The 20,519-nt window shown below is 39.1% G+C and overlaps 1 protein-coding gene across 4 annotated transcripts in view; it reads left to right on the top strand.

Moving 5' to 3' along the window:
• NFX1 (nuclear transcription factor, X-box binding 1) overlaps window positions 1-20,519 on the top strand; it is a 57,680-nt gene that overhangs the window by 15,530 nt on the left and 21,631 nt on the right. The window contains exons 5-13 of one of the 4 annotated variants that reach the window (XM_081103757.1): window positions 562-667; window positions 2,423-2,494; window positions 4,457-4,596; window positions 6,542-6,641; window positions 6,727-6,944; window positions 11,925-12,022; window positions 15,489-15,519; window positions 18,425-18,504; window positions 19,585-19,693. In XM_081103757.1, the coding sequence (XP_080959883.1) occupies window positions 562-667; window positions 2,423-2,494; window positions 4,457-4,596; window positions 6,542-6,641; window positions 6,727-6,944; window positions 11,925-12,022; window positions 15,489-15,519; window positions 18,425-18,504; window positions 19,585-19,693 (954 nt within the window). Of the gene's footprint in view, window positions 1-561; window positions 668-2,422; window positions 2,495-4,456; window positions 4,597-6,541; window positions 6,642-6,726; window positions 6,945-11,924; window positions 12,023-15,488; window positions 15,562-18,421; window positions 18,505-19,584; window positions 19,694-20,519 lie in introns of all 4 variants that reach the window. The other 3 variants (XM_081103754.1, XM_081103755.1, XM_081103756.1) reach the window with 3 other exon arrangements.

The raw sequence follows: 20,519 nt of genomic DNA on the forward strand, positions 1-20,519 counted from the left end.
AGTCATTAATGTTTATAGTAGAGAGATTTTTCTATAGACCAGCATTACTAACTATCCTTGTGCCCTCCCTCTTTACGGAATACTCTTCCTGTATTTAGAATAGGGTACCCTACTTTAGAATAGGGTACTTCTTTCCATCTCTTACTGCTTCTCTCTGCCCCCGGCCCCCACTCCCCCTTTGCTCTCTTCCCTTATTCCCCTATTTTTTGGCCCTTATAGAGATATTCCCATTTTCATTCAAGGGCCCATTTATAGAAGGCTTATTTTGTAGGTGTTTTTTTTGGATTAAATGTGTCCATTAGTCAAAGGGGCATTTTTATAAGTGAAAATAACCTTGCATTTATCTTTTCCAGGTAATCCACCATTTAAGACATATCATACTCAGTGAATTAATAGCATTATATTCAACATGTTATTTTAGGATTTGGGATAATATGTTTATTGAAGTAATGAAAACCACATTGATGTTCCATGCTGTCTAGCTATGTTGTATTATTTCATTAAAGTCTAGGATGCATTTGAAGTTTGTACCATTTGACTGTTCAATCTGATATGTTTTAGGCAAGGTAAAGAATCCTGAATGGAGCAGAAATGAAATCCCACATAGTTGTGGTGAAGTTTGTAGAAAGAAACAGCCTGGACAGGACTGCCCACATTCCTGTAATCTGTAAGTTGGAATACTAAACCCCTGGGGATTCTTTTTTTTTTTTTAAATATATTTTTATTGATCCTTTACAGAGAGGAAGGGAGAGGGATAGAGAGTTAGAAACATCGATGAGAGAGAAACATCCATCAGCTTCCTCCTGCACACCCTCTACTGGGAATGTGCTCACAACCAAGGTACATGCCCTTGACCGGAATCTAACCTGGGACCCTTCAGTCCCCAGGCCGATGCTCTATCCACTGAGCCAAACCGGTTAGGGCTCCCTGGGGATTCTTGATGGACACATTTTGCTCATGGCTTTGAGTGTACATATCTGGTTAGCATATGTAACACGATGGGGTAAAGGGCAATATAGTATCATTTACTGATCACTTATCCTGTAAAAGTAGAGTCATTGAATCCTTCAAACAGTCCAGTGATGTATATAGATATTTGTCATCTCCGTTTTACTGATGAGGCTCAGAAAGGCCAAATGTCTTGCCCAAGGTCACTGTGCTAGGACATGATGGAGCTGGTATTTCCAAAGCCAGTGCTCTTCTCACTATATTACTCTGCTGGCTTCCAAGACGAAACATCCCCCACTGATATCCAGGTCAAAAAGAGTATATAAGACAGAGTTCTGTTTGGGGAAAGGTAATTGTGAAGGGTCCTCTTGGCAGTATGTTTAGGATGTGAATCTCTTCCCTACAATAAGTAGAGAGCTTTAGAACATACTGTCTAAATAGTAAGATAAATGTGCAATAATAAACAGTTAGTCAGTTACAATGCATTTTCTACAAGTTTTGACCTCAGACCAAGGCTTAGTTCCTGGGTTTGAGTCACTTAACAGTTATGTGATGTTAGACAAGTTACTTAATTTCTCTGAGCCTGTACTATAATAATGATATGAACTTGTAGAGTTACGATTATTAAATGAATTGATGCACGTAGGAGGCTTGGTACAGAGCCTGGCATGGGGTAAGTGGTCAGAAAATGGTAATTCTTGCTTATATTACCGAAATCTAAAAGTGAAACAGACATCAGAATGTTATCTCGGTACTTCTGCATGGAGCAGGAGTAAATGTTGAACCTGAGGTCTTACAATCAAGATGTGTGGTGGCTGCCCTAACTGGTTTGGCTCAGTGGATAGAGCGTCAGCCTGTGGACTGAAAGGTCAAGGGCATGTACCTTGGTTGTGGGCACATCCCCAGATTATCTGCTTTGAAGATGGCAGTATTTATTTGAATATATAATTCCATTCTGTAACTTTTTTTCTTTGGCTTCTTCCCCTCATGTCAACTGTTTCTATCATTAGCCCACTGTCTGGTTATTATTTCACTAGCTGATGAGAAAATGTCTGTACTTCTCATGGACTTAATAAATTGAGCTCTATTATGTTGCTCAGGTTCTAAAAGACTCCATTGGCCATCGTGCCATTCAACTGAATGGCAAGCAATTTTTATCCCTGCACACTACACTAAGTGGACCAAGACCATATTTGGAAATGTCATCTCTGACTATCAGACCCAAATAAAACAAGTATTTTGACTTGGGTTTTACTTTTCTGGCTCAATATCCTAAAGATGATAATGCTGTTAATTCTTTTTATATAAAAACATTGTTGTTGTCTTTGTTTAAATTTAATCAACTTTAGACAAATACTAAAACATTTCTTAGTAGATGCATGTGTTGTCATATTACAATGGGAGCCAGCTGGGGCAGCTTTGTTCAGATTTGGTTTATATGTATGATTGATTCATCCAAGTTTTTCTTTTTTAGTCTCTGCCATCCTGGACCTTGCCCACCCTGTCCTGCCTTTACAACTAAAACATGTGAATGTGGACGAACCAGGTAAAGTTAGAATTGTACTCTAAAGAAGACTTATTTTTCCTCATTCATCATTTCAGTGTGAATCTCTAAAATAAAAAATTAGTGGGTAGGTGTAAATAGTACTTATTTACTACCATTAATAAATGTAGGCATAAATAGTACTTTTCTCTAAATAGTAGCTTTTTTTGCTGCCTCGATCATGTTCTGCAATCTTATAAATGATTATGAAGTTCTATGCACAGTGAGATTACTTATTGAAAAGCCTAGTGACAGCCCAGCTCAGTGATTGAGCATTGTCCTATGAACTGGGAGGTCATGGTTCAATTCCTGGTCAGGACACATGCCCAGGTTTCGGGCTCGATCCCTAGTAGGGGGTGTGCAGGAAGTGGCTGATTAATGATTCTCTTTCATCATTGATGTTTCTGTCCCTCTCTATTCCCCTCTGAAATCAATAAAAAAATTCTTTTTTTGGTAAGAAAAGCCAATGTGACAGGGACTTCTTTTTCTTCTCTACTGGGTGAAAGAACCAGAATTGAACCCAGACCTTTTTAGGTCTAGAAAGCAGGAACCATTTACCCGTGGCTAGCATAGTATCTGGCATCTAGAAGGTTTTCAGTGAATAGTGTTGAATGAAATAATAAGTGATCCCAGAGCCTCTCCTTTTTTCATCACAATATGATTTCTCCTGCATCGTCAGTGCAAGGATCACAGATAACTGGAATGTCTCTGAGGCCCAGGAAGACCATCAAATCATTTCTGAACCACTCAACGAAATGGGATCAGGCAGATTTTTAATAATATGCATTTGTTTAATGTTTACCAAACTTAGGAGGGTAACAGTGTTGCCTGAGAGTCACATACAAGGGATCTAAGTCAGAAAGACTAGGTCATATCTGGGCTCTGCCACTAACTAGTTGACCTGGGCAAGTTGTTTCGTCTCATTGAGCCTTGTTCTCTTACCATAAAGTAGAGATGATAGTGTTTTCCTCAAGGGTTGATGTTAGCCATGATGCTGAGCACTGGCAACTGATCGTCTTAAATCCATAACAGTGACTTTTTTTAAAATATTTTTTTGTTGATTTTTTTACAGAGAGGAAGGGAGAGGGATAGAGAGTTAGAAACATCAATCAGAGAGAAACATCGATCAGCTGCCTCCTGCACACCCCGTACTGGGAATGTGCCAGCAAGTAAGGTACATGCCCTTGACCGGAATCAAACCTGGGACCCTTCAGTCAGCAGGCCAACGCTTTATCCACTGAGCCAAACTGGTTAGGGCAATAACAGTGACTTTAAAATATGTACTTGAAATAGGAGTAGGGGATAGAGTAAAACTTTTTATGTAGGAGAATAGACTCCAAGTTCTAAGTCATTAAACTGGAAAGAGACCTAAAGACAATTGTCTGAAAGCCCTGGCTTCAAGTCCTTCACTAGCTGATAACTCAGGATGTTTATTAGAACAAAGCCAGAATGATTTCCCCATCCTGAATCAAAGTCACATATAGTGTGTTCTTAAATTTTATAGCTACATAAAATGCCAGAGTGCCAAGTCCCAAGAGATGCCATTCTCATTCTGAGAATGTATATTTAGCGACACCTCTCCAACTTTCCTGCTGCCATCTATAAGTTCTTCTGAGAGCTCCAGGCCCTTTCTCCTCCTGCATGCTGCTTCATGGGAACTCGGAAGAAATTGCATATAACAAAAACTTAGGAGTAGCTTTCAGTTCCTCAATGGTCAGAAAATAGGGGACAGAGAGGCAGAATGGGAAATAAGGAAAGCAAAGGAGGAAAAAGAAGCAAGTGGAAAAGGGAAGAGTAATTAAGGAAATAAGGATTGGAGGAGGGAAACGAAGAAAAAGTGGGGGAAATGGGGCCAAGAGAAAGGTTTAGTAGCTTTTGGGGGAGGTCTTGTACTAGTTGAGCTGTCAAACAGGTCTAATGTCCAACATTAGACCAATGCTGTCTTTACACCTACTGTCTTTACAGGCACACAGTTCGCTGTGGTCAGGCTGTCTCAGTCCACTGTTCTAATCCATGTGAGAATGTTTTGAATTGTGGTCAGCACCACTGTGCTGAGCTGTGCCATGGGGGTCAGTGCCAGCCTTGCCGCATCATACTGAACCAAGGTAAGTGGTGAACACACCATCCAGCAATACTTGTGTACTTTTCTGGAGCCTTATTTATGGTTTTCTTGATGACATGGGTTCGTCTCAAACCTGTAGTCACAAAGACTGTTAGCTTTGCACCTTGGACAGAGAAAACTAGATATATATATTAATGCTTAGATAGTTTTCATTATTTTCATTTCATAAAACCAGTATAGGTCATTGTCTTATAGAATTTGGACAATAAATTTTATTTTATTTTTTTAGGGAGAGAGAGAAACATTGATTTGTTGTTCCACTTATTTATGCATTCATTGGTTGATGCTTGTATGCGCCTTGACTGGGGATTGAACCTGAAACCTTGGCATATCCGAACAATGCTCTAACCATCTGAGCTACTTGGCCAGGGCTGTACAATAGATTTTATTTTATTTATATATTTTTGTTGATTTCAGAGAGGAAGGGAGAGAGAGAGAGAGAGAGAGAGAGAGAGAGAGAGTTAGTTTATCAATGATGAGAGAGAATCGTTGATTGGCTACCTCCTGTGGAATCCCACTGGGGATTGAGCCTGCAACCCATACATGTGCCCTGATCAGGAATCCAACTGTGACCTTCTGTTTCGTAGTTGGACATTCAACCATTGAGCCACTCTGGCTGGACAAAGATACATTTTTTTTTTAATATATTTTATTGATTTTTTACAGAGAGGAAGGGAGAGAGATAGTTAGAAACATCGATGAGAGAGAAACATCGATCAGCTGCCTCCTGCACATCTCCTACTGGGGATATGCCCACAACCCAGGTACATGCCCTTGACCGGAATCGAACCTGGGACCTTTCAGTCCGCAGGCCGACGCTCTATCCACTGAGCCAAACCGGTTTCGGCCAAAGATACATTTTTTTTAATACAGTTTTTATGTGTATTATTTCTGATGTTTTGTTAGAAGCATTCTATTTTATGTTTTACTAAATGTATGAATTTAAGATTTGCTATGATTTTATAATGTTATATTCTGATGTTGGTTTTCTGTGCAAGTAGATATCTATACGAGAAAGAAGGAAAGCGACGTTAGATCTGCATAATTTCTATTTTCTTCTCTTCTGGTCTGCATTTATTATATAGGGGTTGGTATATTTGCATAGACTGATTTTAAAAATATATTTTTATTGATTTTAGAGAAGAAGGGAGAGGGAGAGAGAGAAACATCACTGATGAGAGAGAATCATTCATCGGCTGCCTCCTGCACATCCCCTATTGGGGATCAAGCCTGCAACCCAGGCATGTGCCCTTGACCAGTATCGAACCTGGGACCCTTCAGTCCGCAGGCCAACGCTCTATCCACTGAGCCAAACCAGCTAGGGCTTGCATAGACAGATTTTAATGAGATAAATTTTCATTATAAATTGAAAATGTAAAGTGACACTTAGAAAAATTATGTAAGTTGATGAAAATTCATTAATACATCAGAAACATAGCTCTTAAACATAACGCATTCATTGCTGACCCCAAGAAATAAAGGAATCCATTGTTTCTTGAACCCACAGAAAAATCTATAGATGTTAGACTAGTTTCCCTATCTAACAAATAAAAGTCTCAAATTATTGAAAATTTTGATTTAGTGTGGATACTTGAACATGATTACTTCAAACTCAGCTCACAATTCTTGGTTTTCAATTATGGCCTTATGGACCAGATATTAGTTCCTTAATTTAGAGACTTGCTTCACTTTAATACTGTTTTCAGGATATGCTGCAGAGGCACAAGAGTGTCACATAATTTTTTATTTCCTTCTATAATGAAGCTCTTAGGTGGGACTTAGAACTGCTGTGTAAGCCACATTCATTTCTGCATCAGGTCTGATCAACACTAATGAATAGTATTTTGTGTTTTCCTATAGATTATTTGAAATATTTTAAGAACCCATACAGGTAATTAATCTCGTGTTTTTGAAATTGTGTCCTAAAGTATGCTACTGTGGCAGCACCTCGCGAGATGTGTTATGTGGAACGGACATAGGAAAGTCCGATGGATTTGGGGATTTTGGCTGTTTAAAGATATGTGGCAAGTAAGGTTTTTATGTTTTTCTCAGTTAGAATAAAGCTGTATTTTATGCAACAATTGTGTAAAAGTCTGTTGTTGTTTTTTAACAGGGATTTGAAATGTGGGAACCACATGTGTTCTCAGGTGTGCCACCCTCAGCCCTGCCAGCCGTGCCCACGGCTCCCCCATCTGGTACGCTATTGCCCTTGTGGGCAAACTCCTCTCAGCCAATTGCTAGAACTTGGAAGTAGTGGTCGGAAAACGTGCATGGATCCTGTCCCTACGTGTGGAAAAGTGTGTGGCAAGCCTTTGTCTTGTGGTTCCTCAGGTAACTAGTAGACAGATGAATATAAATGTTTGGCAGCAATGACTACTTAAGCAAAACCATTTTAAATCCTAGTTGTAATATCAGAGGTTTTTCTCAATATTAGGATCAAATTTATATGAGCACATATCCTTTCCTCCTCAAAATATAGTTAAGAAAATTCACATTTGCCCAAGTGATTTATCTTTCTGATTTGGGTATTTTATTGCTAACGCAGATCACTTGTGTTAAGATACTATTCTACGGGGGAGAGGGGGAGGAGCGAACTCCAGATATACTTTTACTAATCCAGGGTTCAATGTTTAAAAGCATTTTCATATAATAGGAATATCTTAACTAAAATTCTAAATACACTAAAGCGTTAGCCATTTGGACCACTCAAATGTCATTCTTTATAGCGAAGTTTTCCATTTAGCTGAGGATAATACTTCTGAGCATAATTTTAGATGGACATTTTTCTAAAATTATCTTCTTTCTTTAAACAGAGGTAAATGAAGAAAATTTATTTCCTATTATTGACCCAGAGTCATCATTTTTCTGAACCTCGGTTACTGTATTATGCTGAATACAGTGATGCCCTCAGAGACTGCTGAGGTTTCTCAGGCTGTTTCCCCATACCAATGAGCAGTTTGAATTGTTTTATCTTTTGTTAAAACTTCTTCTTGTTGTTTTTCTTGTCAATGATTATTCTACCTTTAGTGGCTCTTCCTTTCTTCTGACCTGTGGCTTCTGATTACTTGGATACAGAAACCAAAAAAGACTTTTTGGAATTAGCTATAAAGTACTAGTCTGAGTTTCTAACTGAGACTTTCTGAGGCAGTCTTTAGGAAATATACGTGTACAGTTTTGCAGTGACCTGGCAACTTCTTTCCGAAGGGAGGGAGGGAGGGGGAGGGGGAGGAGGAGGGAAGACACTTCTTCACTTCTTCCTTGTACCAGCTGGAACCTAGTCTGTTGGTTTCCTTGTCTGCTTATCTTCAGATAAGCCCTATGAGATAGAGATGGAGATCAAATGATTTTTAAATCAAGAAGGATGGTAAAGACCTTCCCTTCTCAGAAAGCACATGAGTCAGTTTTGTAAGAATTTCATATGTAATCACCAGAAATCCTACTCGGAGGCTAAGATACCTTGTTGGCAATGAGAGAAAGACGAAATATTAAATGAGTAAAGCGAAGGGACTTGAGCAAGAAAAGGATAGTAACTATTAGTATGAACTGACCTGGTCAAGGGATTCAAGGATAATTACTCTAATCATGACAAACTTTTAAGGAACTAGGTTGAGTTGGATTGGGAAGCTCAAAATCAAGTGTATTCAGAGCTGGCATATCTGTAGAAAGCTTGTTTAAGTCTTTTAGTATCTCACTGGAGGAAATTTCCAGTCTAGACATTTAGCTTTAGTACTCTTGTACTAAAAGTAGAGTTCTGCTATCAGGATGGTAGCATGAGCAGCTACTTGGACCCACTCCCCAGCAAAATAAGCATAGCAGGCAAAAACTATTAAAAAAAAAACCAACAACCATTTAAAGTCTCTGGAAACTGTTCTACAGGCATACGTCAATTAAGAAATATTTATTGAAGAAAATCTACTAAAACTCAGAACAGCAAGAATCTATGTCATTTGAGTCACAACCCATTTCCTTCTTCCTTTCCCCCCACCCCCAGCTCAGCACTTAACAAAAACTTCATTCAGGATGGGTGTGCTCCAGAAGACAGGGCTTCCTCTGCCCTCAGCTCCCAATCAAGGGGTTTTTACTGGGTGGAGCAGACTACTGCATTTCTCATGCCCTCTAACTCCAGGTTAAAGAGGCTAAAGTTTGGGTAAGCACAGCTGAGAGATCGGGGGCTTCCTTCCTTCATACAGCTTTACCCATGAGTCGGATGTTCTACCCTAATCACAATATGTGAGAATACTGGGCCCAGTCACCCTCGCCCTGGCTCACTTGCAGGGCAGAGGTTTAACACTACGAGAATTACGCAAAGAAAACCCAGAGACTACTATCCCATCTGGCATCTAAAATAGTGGCTTACACGTCCCAGGGGAAGAGGCAGTTTATAAGAAAGCAAGCTCCTAAGTGTTCCCCAAAGGAACTGACTTCAATTTGAAACAGTGTGGGGGAAGGTTCAGGGCTAAGGTCCTTTAGAAAACAATAACTCCTCTTAATTAAGAGCAACAAGCTAAACTATAGGCCAACTAGTTCACCATAAAAATTTTTTTAAAAAAATGGGAAGAGATGGCAAAGAGGACCCTTTCTGGGGTCAAACAAACTTCGAAGACTTGCCTCAAAGACTACCCCTGCCCACATTTCCTTGGATCAGACGCTGAGCTATTTATGCCTCAAGGCATTGTTGAAAACAATAGAGCAACCAGTCAGCAATTAGTGGAGTCTCAAGAGTAAGGGTAGTACCAAATGAGGCAGACAACATAACTGAGTGATCAGAGAGAGAGAGAGAGAGCTCTGCTAAAACCATTGTCATCCCAGGCTCTGCCATCCAAAGGGTGACACCAAGGACATCATACCAGAGGGGAAATAGACTTCACTAAAGTAGCCTAGACAAGTCACAAAATAGATAAACAACAACAAAAATACTATGGAGAGAGAGAAAGAAAGCAGTATCCAGAGTTGCCACAAAAAATTATGAAGTATGCAAAGAAATGGAAAAAGACCCAGGCAACAGAAAGTTTCTATGTTCTGTGAGAGTGACCTTTGTCATATTTAACAAAAATCAAGGTATCATGTTCAAGGAACTAAAGGAAACCATGCTTAAAGAAGTCAAGGAAGGTATAAAGACAGTGTCTCATCAAATAGAGAATATCAATAGAAATGGAAGTTATAAAGAAGAACCAAATGGAAAATATGGAGTTGAGAAGTTCAGTAATGAAGATGAAAAATTAATTAAAGGGGCTCAACAGTATTTTTGACTTGTCAGAAGAAAGGATGAATGAATGTGAAGATAGATTGATAGAGATTGTATAATCCAAAGAATAGAGAGAAAATAGAATGAAGAAAAATGAACAGTGCCTCAGAGAAATGTGGGACATTTTTAAGCACACCAACGTATCTATAATAATAAAAGTGTAATATGCTGATTAGACTGGACATCATTCTGGATGTGATTCCAGACATCCTTCCAGACGAAGCCAGGACTGGAGGGAAGCCCAGGTCTCGGGTACCAGAGAGAAGCCGGTGCTGGCAGCCAGGGGAAGGAAGGCTTTACTCTTGTACAAATTTGGTGCATCAGGCCTCTAGTCTATAATAATAAAAGCGTAATATGCTAATTAGACAGGACAGCCAAACGACCCTCCGACCCTCCAGACGTCCTTACGGGCGAAGCTGGGGCTGCAAGGGCGAGGCAAGTGACTGTGGCTTCGAGGGCAGAGCCCCTTGCACGAATTTCCTGCATCAGGCCTGTAGTACAGTATATAATGGGAATGCCAAGTTCTTTTCTCAACTTATTTAAAAAGCAATTGTATAAAATAATATGTATGTAATTGGATTATTTGTAGAAATATATCTGATAATAACAGCACAAAGGAGGTGGGTGGGATCAATGTTGTGTTGGAAGAAGGAAATGATACCAGGTGGTAACTCAGATTCACAGGAACAAATGAAGGATGCCAGGAATGGTTAATAAGATAAATATAACAAACTATAAATATATACTGTTCTCTTTTCTCAACTTCTTTAATAGACCATAACATATATAAATGGTTATAACAATATGTTATTGGGTTTGTAACATATAGCTGTCCTATGTATAACAAAAATACGACAAAAGAGAAGCGGGAATATAGTTATATAGGAATAAGCCTTCTATATCTCACTGGAATTAGGTTATTTAAATCTGAAGTAGATTCTGATAAGGTACATATGGTAAGCCCTAAAATAACCATTAAGAAAATAACTCTTGCTGGCGGTATGGCTCAGTGGTTGAGCATTGACCTGTGAACCCTTAGGTCACAGTTTGATTCCCAAAGGACATGCCCGGGTTGCACGCTCCATCCCCAGTGTGTGGCATGCAGGAAGCAGCCAATCAATGATTCTCTCTCATCATTGATGTTTCTATCTCTCCCTCTCCCTTCCTCTCTGAAATCAATAAAAATATATTTAAAAAATTTTTTTTACAAGAACTGTAAGTGAAATGGCAGGCGTAAACCCAAATATCAATAATAACAATGTGAATGGATTAAACAAAAACAAGATCCAACTATATGTTACCTTCGGGAAATAGACATTAGAATCAAAGATACAATTACACTGAAGAGACTATGAGGGGTCCTTGAGACAGGAATTGGCCTAAACCTTGCTTACCTGCATGAATGGCACGCCATCTATCACCAGATGTTCACAGAGCTCGAGTCTAGGAGATTGTAGATCATGGCTTCTTACCATTTTTGATTCTCGGATGATTTCCAGTCAGGAGCACTTTAGTAACATCATCCATGGCTACAATTTTAAGGAGATTTAAGTATAACCTGGAGACTTGGGGCCTAAATAAGGAAAGAGATAGATGTGTTCTTTTAAAAAAAAAAAAATTATTGATTTTTAGAAGAAATGAGAGACATTGATGAGCGAGAACCATTGATCGGCTGCCTCCCTGCACTGCCCCTGCCTGGGATCAAACCCACAGCTCGGGCATATGCCCTGACTGGGAATCAAACGGAAGACCTCTCAGTACATGGGACAATGCTCAACCAACTGAGCCACACAGGGCAAAACAGATCTGTTCTTTTACTTAGGCAAAGCACCATGCAATCCAAAGCATATTCCAGTGACTACTGCTGGACTCTCCTTGCTAGAAAAGGCTCAGCTTCCTGGATGAAGGGAAAATAGGGGGGAAGCATTGATGATATCCTTCTTCCCTCAACTCTGATTCTGGAGTTTTAGGGAACAGAGGTAGAAGACCAATGTAGCTAATAAGTGGGGGAATCTGCAATGAGTTGTTGCAATTTTCATTCCTACCTCTTTTCATTTTTATTAAAGATTTCATTCATACCTGTGAAAAGCTCTGCCATGAAGGAGACTGTGGACCATGCTCTCGCACATCAGTTATTTCCTGCAGATGCTCTTTCAGAACAAAGGTAAATCCTAAAAAATGATAAAGAGTTTTTGCCACCAATGCCTTTTAAATTGGTGATTATGGAAGAGGGGGCGATCAAAATAACCTCAGTTTTATTCTTGTCGTACTATGTATGATTTGTTTAGTCTAGCCAGTGTATACTGACACCTACTATGGTTGTAGGATAGATATCTGGGGTGGAGAGGGGTTTGGCAATAAAAGCTCAGAGGCCAGTCATGGGGATAAGGCAAGTATAGCTCAGCAAATCAAGTGTGATAATGCTAGATGCTGGAAGAGAACAACAATAGCACTGATGCAAAGAATTAACTAAGAAGTTAGAGGGAACATAGTCCACAAGATCGCCCTCACTTCTGACACCTACTGCAAGAGTTTAGACAACTGCTGAATTAGAATGGTCCACATGACTACCCTCAAGGTTTGATAATTCACTAGAAGGACTCTCAGAATTCAGTGAAAGCTGTTATAGTCATTGTTACAGTATATTACAGGAAAAGGATACAGATTAAAATCACCCAAAGGAAGAGGCATATAGGGCAGAGTCAGAGAAAGTACCAAATGTGAAGCTTCCAGTTGTCCTCTCCCCATGGAGTTGGAACATTGTTAGTTTTTCAGCATCAGTGTGTACAGTGGAGTATTGCCAAACAGGGAAGCTCCCCCAGCTTTTATTGAAGTTCCATTGTATAGGCATGATTGACTGCCAGTGTAGCTGATCTCAGTCTCCAGTCCTTCCAGAGGTCTACTAATACTGTGTGGCCCAAAGCCCCCACCCTAAATCACATCATTGGCTCTCCAATGTGGTCATCTCCCACCCTAAGGCTATCCAGTGTGGCCACCCTGACCCTAAATCATATTATTAGACTAGAACCCAAGTTACTTGTGACCCAAGGCCCCAGACAAACAATGACACTCCTATCTGGCATAATATTGCAAGGGCTTCAATATTACCTTCCAGAAGCCAGTAACGAAAGTCAGACTTCTCAAAGTCACGGTTACTCATTATACAACTGTTTTATAAGTTGACAAGTTTAGTCAGTGTGTCTACTTTCTACCCTGGGCAGTTTGAATTGGACTTTGTGTTATAAAAAGGGTGTCTTACCATTTTGAAATTAGACCTTAGTGCCCATCCCTCTGTCTGTACCAGGAGAGTCAGGAAGCCTTCCTGTGGAAGTCTTTGGGTAATCAACTTGAGGAACAAACTGAATGTTGATCTACCCTGCTCTCTGACCTACTGTTAGTCATTTCAACGCATGCCGACCCTGTCCCAGCAGAGCACAGGCTGGGGTGCAGACAGAATCCTGAGCCATTGGTTCTATTTCTTAAATACAGCCCAAGGTCTGGGTATCAGCTGACTTAAAAATGATTCTGAGGATATAATCCATAATTGGGAGATGCATTAATAGTTAAGCTTCAGAATAAAATACAAAATGTAAAACCACAGTCTACCTGCAAAAGTTATGTGAGCATTGTAGGTTTTTTGTTTGTTTTTCCTGAAAGAAACCACAGAATACAAGGGGCAGAAAGGAGTTCTGAATGTCAGGTAGAAGGCCACTTTATGCTTTGTAAATACAATTGGAAGACTGAGATGCTATGATTTAGTAATCACAAATTTAGTAATGTCTAGAGGTGCTCTCTGTGACAAAGAATCACAAGCAATGTTGGGACGCATGAGCTCAAAATGGTTACTGTCGATTTGCTTCTTTCTTCCTAGTAATCCTTTTTTCACTCACCTTTTTTTGCTTCTCATTCACTCTGTGTCCTCACTCCCTCTAATAGTGGACCCTATGGCAGTGAGAGTATTCTTTTTTTTTTTTTTTTAATATATTTTATTGATTTTTCACAGAGAGGAAGGGATAGGGACAGAGAGCCAGAAACGTCGATGAGAGAGAAACATCGATCAGCTGCCTCCTGCACACCCCCCACCGGGGATGTGCCTGCAACCAAGGTACATGCCCTTGACTGTAATCAAACCTGGGACCCTCGAGTCTGCAGGCCGATTCTCTATCCACTGAGCCAAACCGGTCCTGGCAGTGAGAGTATTCTTAAAAAGCTATGTATAGATTTTTGCAAATAAAAGCCTTATTGTAAAATTGCTATACAAATTCACTCTCAATATATGAATTCTGTTCAACCCTTTGACAAAGTAAAAAAAAAAAATCTCTTCAAAATGCTGGTAATCACCAACTCATTGTCCAGCCAGATTTTTCATGAATGTAGATTTTTCATGAATTTTCTTTTGTAATGGAATGACCTTTTCCATGGAAGTAAGTTTTCTAGGTGAGTAGAACATTTCTTAAAGCTTCAAAGGTTGTTTTAATCATTTTGGTGGGAGTCTTTGAGAAATATATGTAATATATTACTGCCTCTTTACAAAGAATACTGTGCTTAAGTTTTTATTAGTAGTTCATATTTATTATAGAGATTCATGGGAGCTCTGCCTTTCCCTACAGTTGTAAATACCACTCCAGCATGTCATTTCCTCTGTACAACCCAGGATTAGCATTAACTGGAAAACTCACTCAGGCAATTTTATGAGTCGCCTTTGCTTTATATCTCTAGAGAGCATATAGGGAGTTTTTTGGTATCATCAAACCTAGCCAACTCATTAATTTATCTAAAACATCTTCTAGCCAAAAGCTTCAATTTCTTTGACCTCTTTACTTCTATTATCAACTTTAGTGGTTGCCCTTTTTTATTTTAAGGGTCATTTTCACTCAGAACTAATGTTTTTATCATTTTACTTATTTCTGAGTACAATGCAACCTGTAAATGGCATCAAAGCCAAATACGAATGTAGTTGGTGGACAGCCAGCCAGGTTCACTCTACCCCAAATGACTGGCTTGTTCCCCACGCACCAGCCTCATGTTATTCAGGATCATGCTTCAACAAAATTACATGTGATAAATCTTTGGGGCCATTCACACAATGCAAACCACAGTAATAAAACTTTGAATGCCAAAGGTGTACGTACTCTAATCCCACTTTGCTGCAGTCCAGCTAGGTTGTCAGTAATGCTCTTAAGTGTGTAGAGTTATTTGCTCCTGCGTTAAATGACACCGGATTGTTACATATTTTCAATTTTTTATTGTTTTGTCTGTATATACCCTTAATAGGCAGTTATTTCTCTTTGCTTTGCCTACCTTTAGCAGCCCTTCTTTCCATTTAGGTTTATAATACCTAATCTGTGCATTTGGAGGACAGACCACAAAGATTGTTACAATTATATTTGCATGAAAAATTAGTAAGCCTGGGGCCTTGTTGTAAGTAAAGCATATTAATATAGGGACTGGGCTAATCTTGCTCCAGATAGTGAAGTTGGTGAATAAATTACCAGAGAAGTAGAGTACATTTGGGATATACATGTTACATTTAGCATTATACAATAGTTGTTTTGTTTCATTCATTCTTTTTTTTTTCTTTTTTTTTTTTTCATTTATTCTTAAAGTAGTCACTTTTTCTTTTTCCATAGGAGCTTCCATGTACCAGTCTCAAAAGTGAAGGTATGACTGGGAAGGGGCATGAGGAAACTTTCTGGGGTAAAGGTAATGTTCCATAGGATTATGTATTTGTAAAAATTCAGTGAAGGTACAATTAACATTTGTGCATTTCATTGTATGTAAACTTTACCTCATAAGAAAAGGAAGAAACAAATTGAATTCTTATTAATGAAGTGCTGAAAATTTTAGGGGAAGTGCGCTCATGTCTGCAACTTACCTTAAAATGCATTAAAAAAAAGATAAATTGCCCTGGCTGGTTTGGCTCAGTGGATAGAGCGTCGGCCTGCGGACTGAGGGGTTCCGGGTTTGATTCCGGCCAGGAGTATGTGCCTTGGTTGCAGGCACATCCCCAGTGGGGGGTGTACAGGAGGCAGCTGATCGATGTTTCTCTCTCATCGATGTTTCTCACTCTCTGTCCCTCTCCTTTCCTCTCTGTAAAAAATCAATAAAATATATATATATAAAAAAAGAAATTAAAAAAAAAAGATAAATTGATGGGTGCGTAGAAAATAGATATGTGGAAAAATAACTAATGGTATAATCTAGGTAGTGAACCTATAAGTGTTCACTGTAAAATTGTTTAATCTTTTTTATATGTTTGAAATTTTTCATAATAAAATATTGAAGAGAAGTGAAGGTAACTAATATCTAATGGAACAAGCTTTTTTTTTTTTTTTTTTTTTTTTTAGAGAATATATATATATTTTTCTAAATATATTTTATTGATTTTTTACAGAGAGGAAGGGAGAGAGATAGAGAGTTAGAAACATCGATCAGCTGCCTCCTGCACATCTCCTACTGGGTATGTGCCCGCAACCCAGGTACATGCCCTTGACCGGAATCGAACCTGGAACCGCAGGCTGACGCTCTATCCACTGAGCCAAACCGGTTTTGGCAGAACAAGCTTTTTTAAAAATATTTTTTTATTGATACTTAGAGAAAGAGGAAGGGAGGGGGGGGGCGGGGAGAGAGAGAGAGAGAGAGAGAGAGAGAGAGAGAGAGAGAGAGAGAAACGTCAATGTGAGAGTGAAACATCAATCAGCTGCCTCCTGCACACTTACCAGGATTGAGCCCTCAACCCAGGCATGTGCCCTGACCAGGAATCTTACCAGCAACCTTTCAGGGCATGGCACAACACCCAAACAACTGAGCTACACCACCCATGACTAATGAAGCAAACTTTTTTACACACAGACTTCGATGCCTGATCCCCTTAAGGCTCAATAGGATATTGGATACCTGGAACCAGGGCCTCAGCCAACAGCTATACCATTTTACATTCTCACCAGCAGTGAGGGTTCTAATTTCTCCCTAACACTTGTTATTTTCTGTTTTTTATTTTTATTAATATTATTATCTCTGTCCTAAGTGGGTGTGAAGTGCTATGTTGTGGTTCTGATGTTCATTTCCCTAATGACTAATGATGTTGAACTTTTTATTTGGCCATTTCTGTATCTTTGGAAAAGAATCTGTTCAGGTCCTTTACCCATTTCAAATTGTGTTGTTGTTGAGTTGTAAGAGTTCTTTACAGAAAGTCCTCAGTTTACGTTTTGTGGTTATGTCGCCATCTTCCATTTACTTATTAAAAAAAAAAAGTTCTCTCAATTTGACATATGTACATATGTACTTTATGTTTTTTATTTATTTACCACAAGTAAAGGTCAGGAATTGTTATCTTTCTTTTAAATTTTTTTTACTGTTTCACTTCATTTCTGGTGTGTATGTGCTCCATGTGAGTGACATAGGTGCTTATGTAGGTGGGTTCCGATCTCTGACGTAACCCGAGGACCTACTGTATATATTTTGGATCCTAGGTCCTTATGAAACATGATTTGCAAATATTTTCTCCCATTGTGTGTGGGTTGTTTTCCCCCCCTTTTTTTTCTTCTTTCTGTTTAGTCATTTAATATAAGAGGAGGTCACAAATAAATCCTCCCTCTTTAGATCATGGCAATTTTAATCTGTCCCATAAGCATAGCCACTAAAATCTATTAGGAGAAAATATGGTAGTCAAATGGGAAAATCTTTTCACTTTCCTGAAGGTGTTTCTTGATGCACAAAAGTTTTTAATATTGATGAAGTCTAATTTATGTTTTTGTTGTTATTGGGCTCTTAGTGTCCTACCGTTTTTGAAAGTATATCTGTAGGAAGAATTTCTTAAAATGGAAATTACCACTTAATTTTTTTATTTATTTATTTATTTTTTAGAGAGAGTGGAAGGGAGAGGGAGAGACAGAGAGAGAAACATCCATGTGAGAGAGACACATCGATTGGTTGCCTCCCACACGCACTCTGACCAAGGCCAGGGATCAAGCTGGCAACCATGGTACGTGCCCTTGACTGGAATCAAAACCAGGACCCTTCAATCTTGACTCAGTCCTTGGCTCTATCCACTGAGTCAAACCGGCTAGGGCACTATTTAAATTTTTAATAGATATATTTGTACTCCAAAAGTTTATGCTCTCGGCACTAAATATGTGTGCCTTTTTTCCATACCTTCACACATACTGTATATTAGTCGTCCTGTTTTCTATTTTTTGACAATTTGGCAAGTGAGAAATGGTATCTTATTTTAATATGCATTTTTTACTGTTAACATTTTTACCACTTATTTACATAATTATTTTTAAATTTTTAATTGATTCTAGAGAGAGAAAGGGAGAGAGAGAGAAATATCAATTGGTTGCCTCCAACAGGCACCCTGACCAGGGAATAAACTCACAACCTGGGTATGTTCCCTGACTGGGATTGAACCCACAACCCTTTGAAGCATGGGATGATGCTCCAAACAACTGAGCCACACCGGCCAGTGCTTATTTTCATTATTACATTTGTATTTCTTAAGCCTGCAGTCACTCAGATATGTTATAGCCTTTGCTTTGTTTTTCTTTTCAATTGTCCACAGCAGATGCTACATTTATGTGCGACAAGCGGTGTAGCAAGAAAAGGTTGTGTGGACGGCATAAATGTAATGAGATATGCTGTGTGGTAAGTGGACCTATCATTAGTCACAGTCAGATTGCATTCATTCAGGAGCTGGGCTTCTGGAAGCCTCGGCCAGCTGGAATGCAGCCCAGATTTAGAAATCACTGGAAGGGGCTCCCTGAGCAGGAGTCAGAGAGCTGCCCAATCAAGCTGAACTCAGTCAGGTTAAAATGTCAGTCAGTGGCAACATGGAGGAAGAAAAAGACAAAAGACAGAGGCCTCAGGCCCCAGAGCTCAAGACTGCTAGATGAGCAGTTCTCCACAGGAGATTGTGTGCTGTCCCAGCACACATACTGGCCTGTGCTTAGTAACTCGGGCTTCAGGTTTCATATACTCCTTGGGTCAAGTTAGTAGGTAAAATGTGTGTGGCATTGTTGAAAGGAGCAAGTTTTAGTTATCTGTAATATTCACTTCTGTGGAACTAAGTAAAGAAAACACTTCCTGGCAGTCAGATAACACAGTACCAATAGCAAGGTAATGCACATATACTGGTACATACTTAATACATACATGTGAATGTGTGTATATTTAAAAAATACATAATTGTTTTAAATTTTATTGACATGGTGAAGAGTAATAAATTTGTACAGTATATCAAGACTTATTTATAAGCTAGTGTTTGAAGGCTTAAAGACTTCTTGTTATTGAAAATTTCTAACATACACAAAAGCAGAGAAACTATTAGTCTCATATACCCACATCTCCACTAACTCCGCCTCCCCTGGTTATTTTGAAGGTATAAATTCAGACATCATTTCATTCATAAATATGGAGAGCTTTTATTATTATACTAGAGGCCCGGTGCACAAATTCGTGCATGGGTGGGGTCCCTCGGCCTGGCTGCCAATCGGGACCCAATAGGGCTGGCCTGTGGGGGGGGGGGGGGGGGGGACGGACACCAAAGGAGTGCACTGACCACTAGGGGGCAGCTCCTGTGTTGAGTGTCTTCCCCCTGGTGGTCAGTGTGTGTCATAGTGACGGTCGCTTAGGTTTTTATATAAATAATCTATATATTATTATTTATCTTGTTTATGAAAAATAAAATAGAGATAATTTTGTAAACAAATATAATCCTCTTCCTAGGATAAGGAGCACAAATGTCCTTTGATTTGTGGGAGGAAACTTCGTTGTGGCCTTCATAGATGTGAAGAACCTTGTCATCGTGGGAACTGCCAGACATGCTGGCAAGCCAGTGAGTGTCTTCACTGTATACTTTATTATAAGAATTTTCTGGGAATTTAGGCATAATATATTTTGAGAGAATGATATGCTTAGAGTGGTATGAATTACTGAACTAATAAGTCTTAATATTTCAGATATACTAAGTTTTTTAAAAATGTTATTCTGTGCCCTAGCCAGTTTTTCTCAGTGATTTTTAAGACAGCCTGTAGACCAAAGGGTCCAGAGTTCGATTCTGGTCAAGGGCACATACCTTGGCTGCAGGCTCCTCCCTGGCCCGGGCTGTGATCAGGGCTCATGCAGGAGGCAACCAATTGATGTGTTTCTCTCACATCGATTTTCTCTGTCTTTTTCTCTCTTCCACTCTCCCTAAAAAAAAATCAATGGAAAAATATCCTCGAATAAAGATTAACCAAAAAAATAATAATAAAAATAAAAAAGACTTTAAGAAAAAAAGTTATTCTTAGTGCTATATTGTCCCTAAATGTATGAAACGTGGGATGTAGGCAATGATCCTAAGATGGAGTCAGGTTCATTAATGGATACCTCTTTTGCTACTTGCTTCTTAAATATTATAGACCCAGGTTCTGTCCTTAGCAATTTTTCTATCAATGATTTTCAACCTTTTTCATTTCATTGCACACATAAGCTAATTACTAAAATTCTGTGGCACACCAAGAAATGTATTATATTTTTGTGCCGATCTGACAAAAAATATAGGTATAATTTTGATTGATTTACATACACACAAAAAAGTAGTTACCTACCCTTTTTGCTTCAAAGTGACATGTTAAAAAATCAGGTGCCTATACTTGTTTATAAGAATTTTTGGTACCAAC

Source organism: Myotis nattereri, assembly GCF_964212035.1.
Source record: "Myotis nattereri genome assembly, chromosome: 12".
NCBI classification, from domain to species: Eukaryota; Metazoa; Chordata; class Mammalia; order Chiroptera; family Vespertilionidae; genus Myotis; species Myotis nattereri.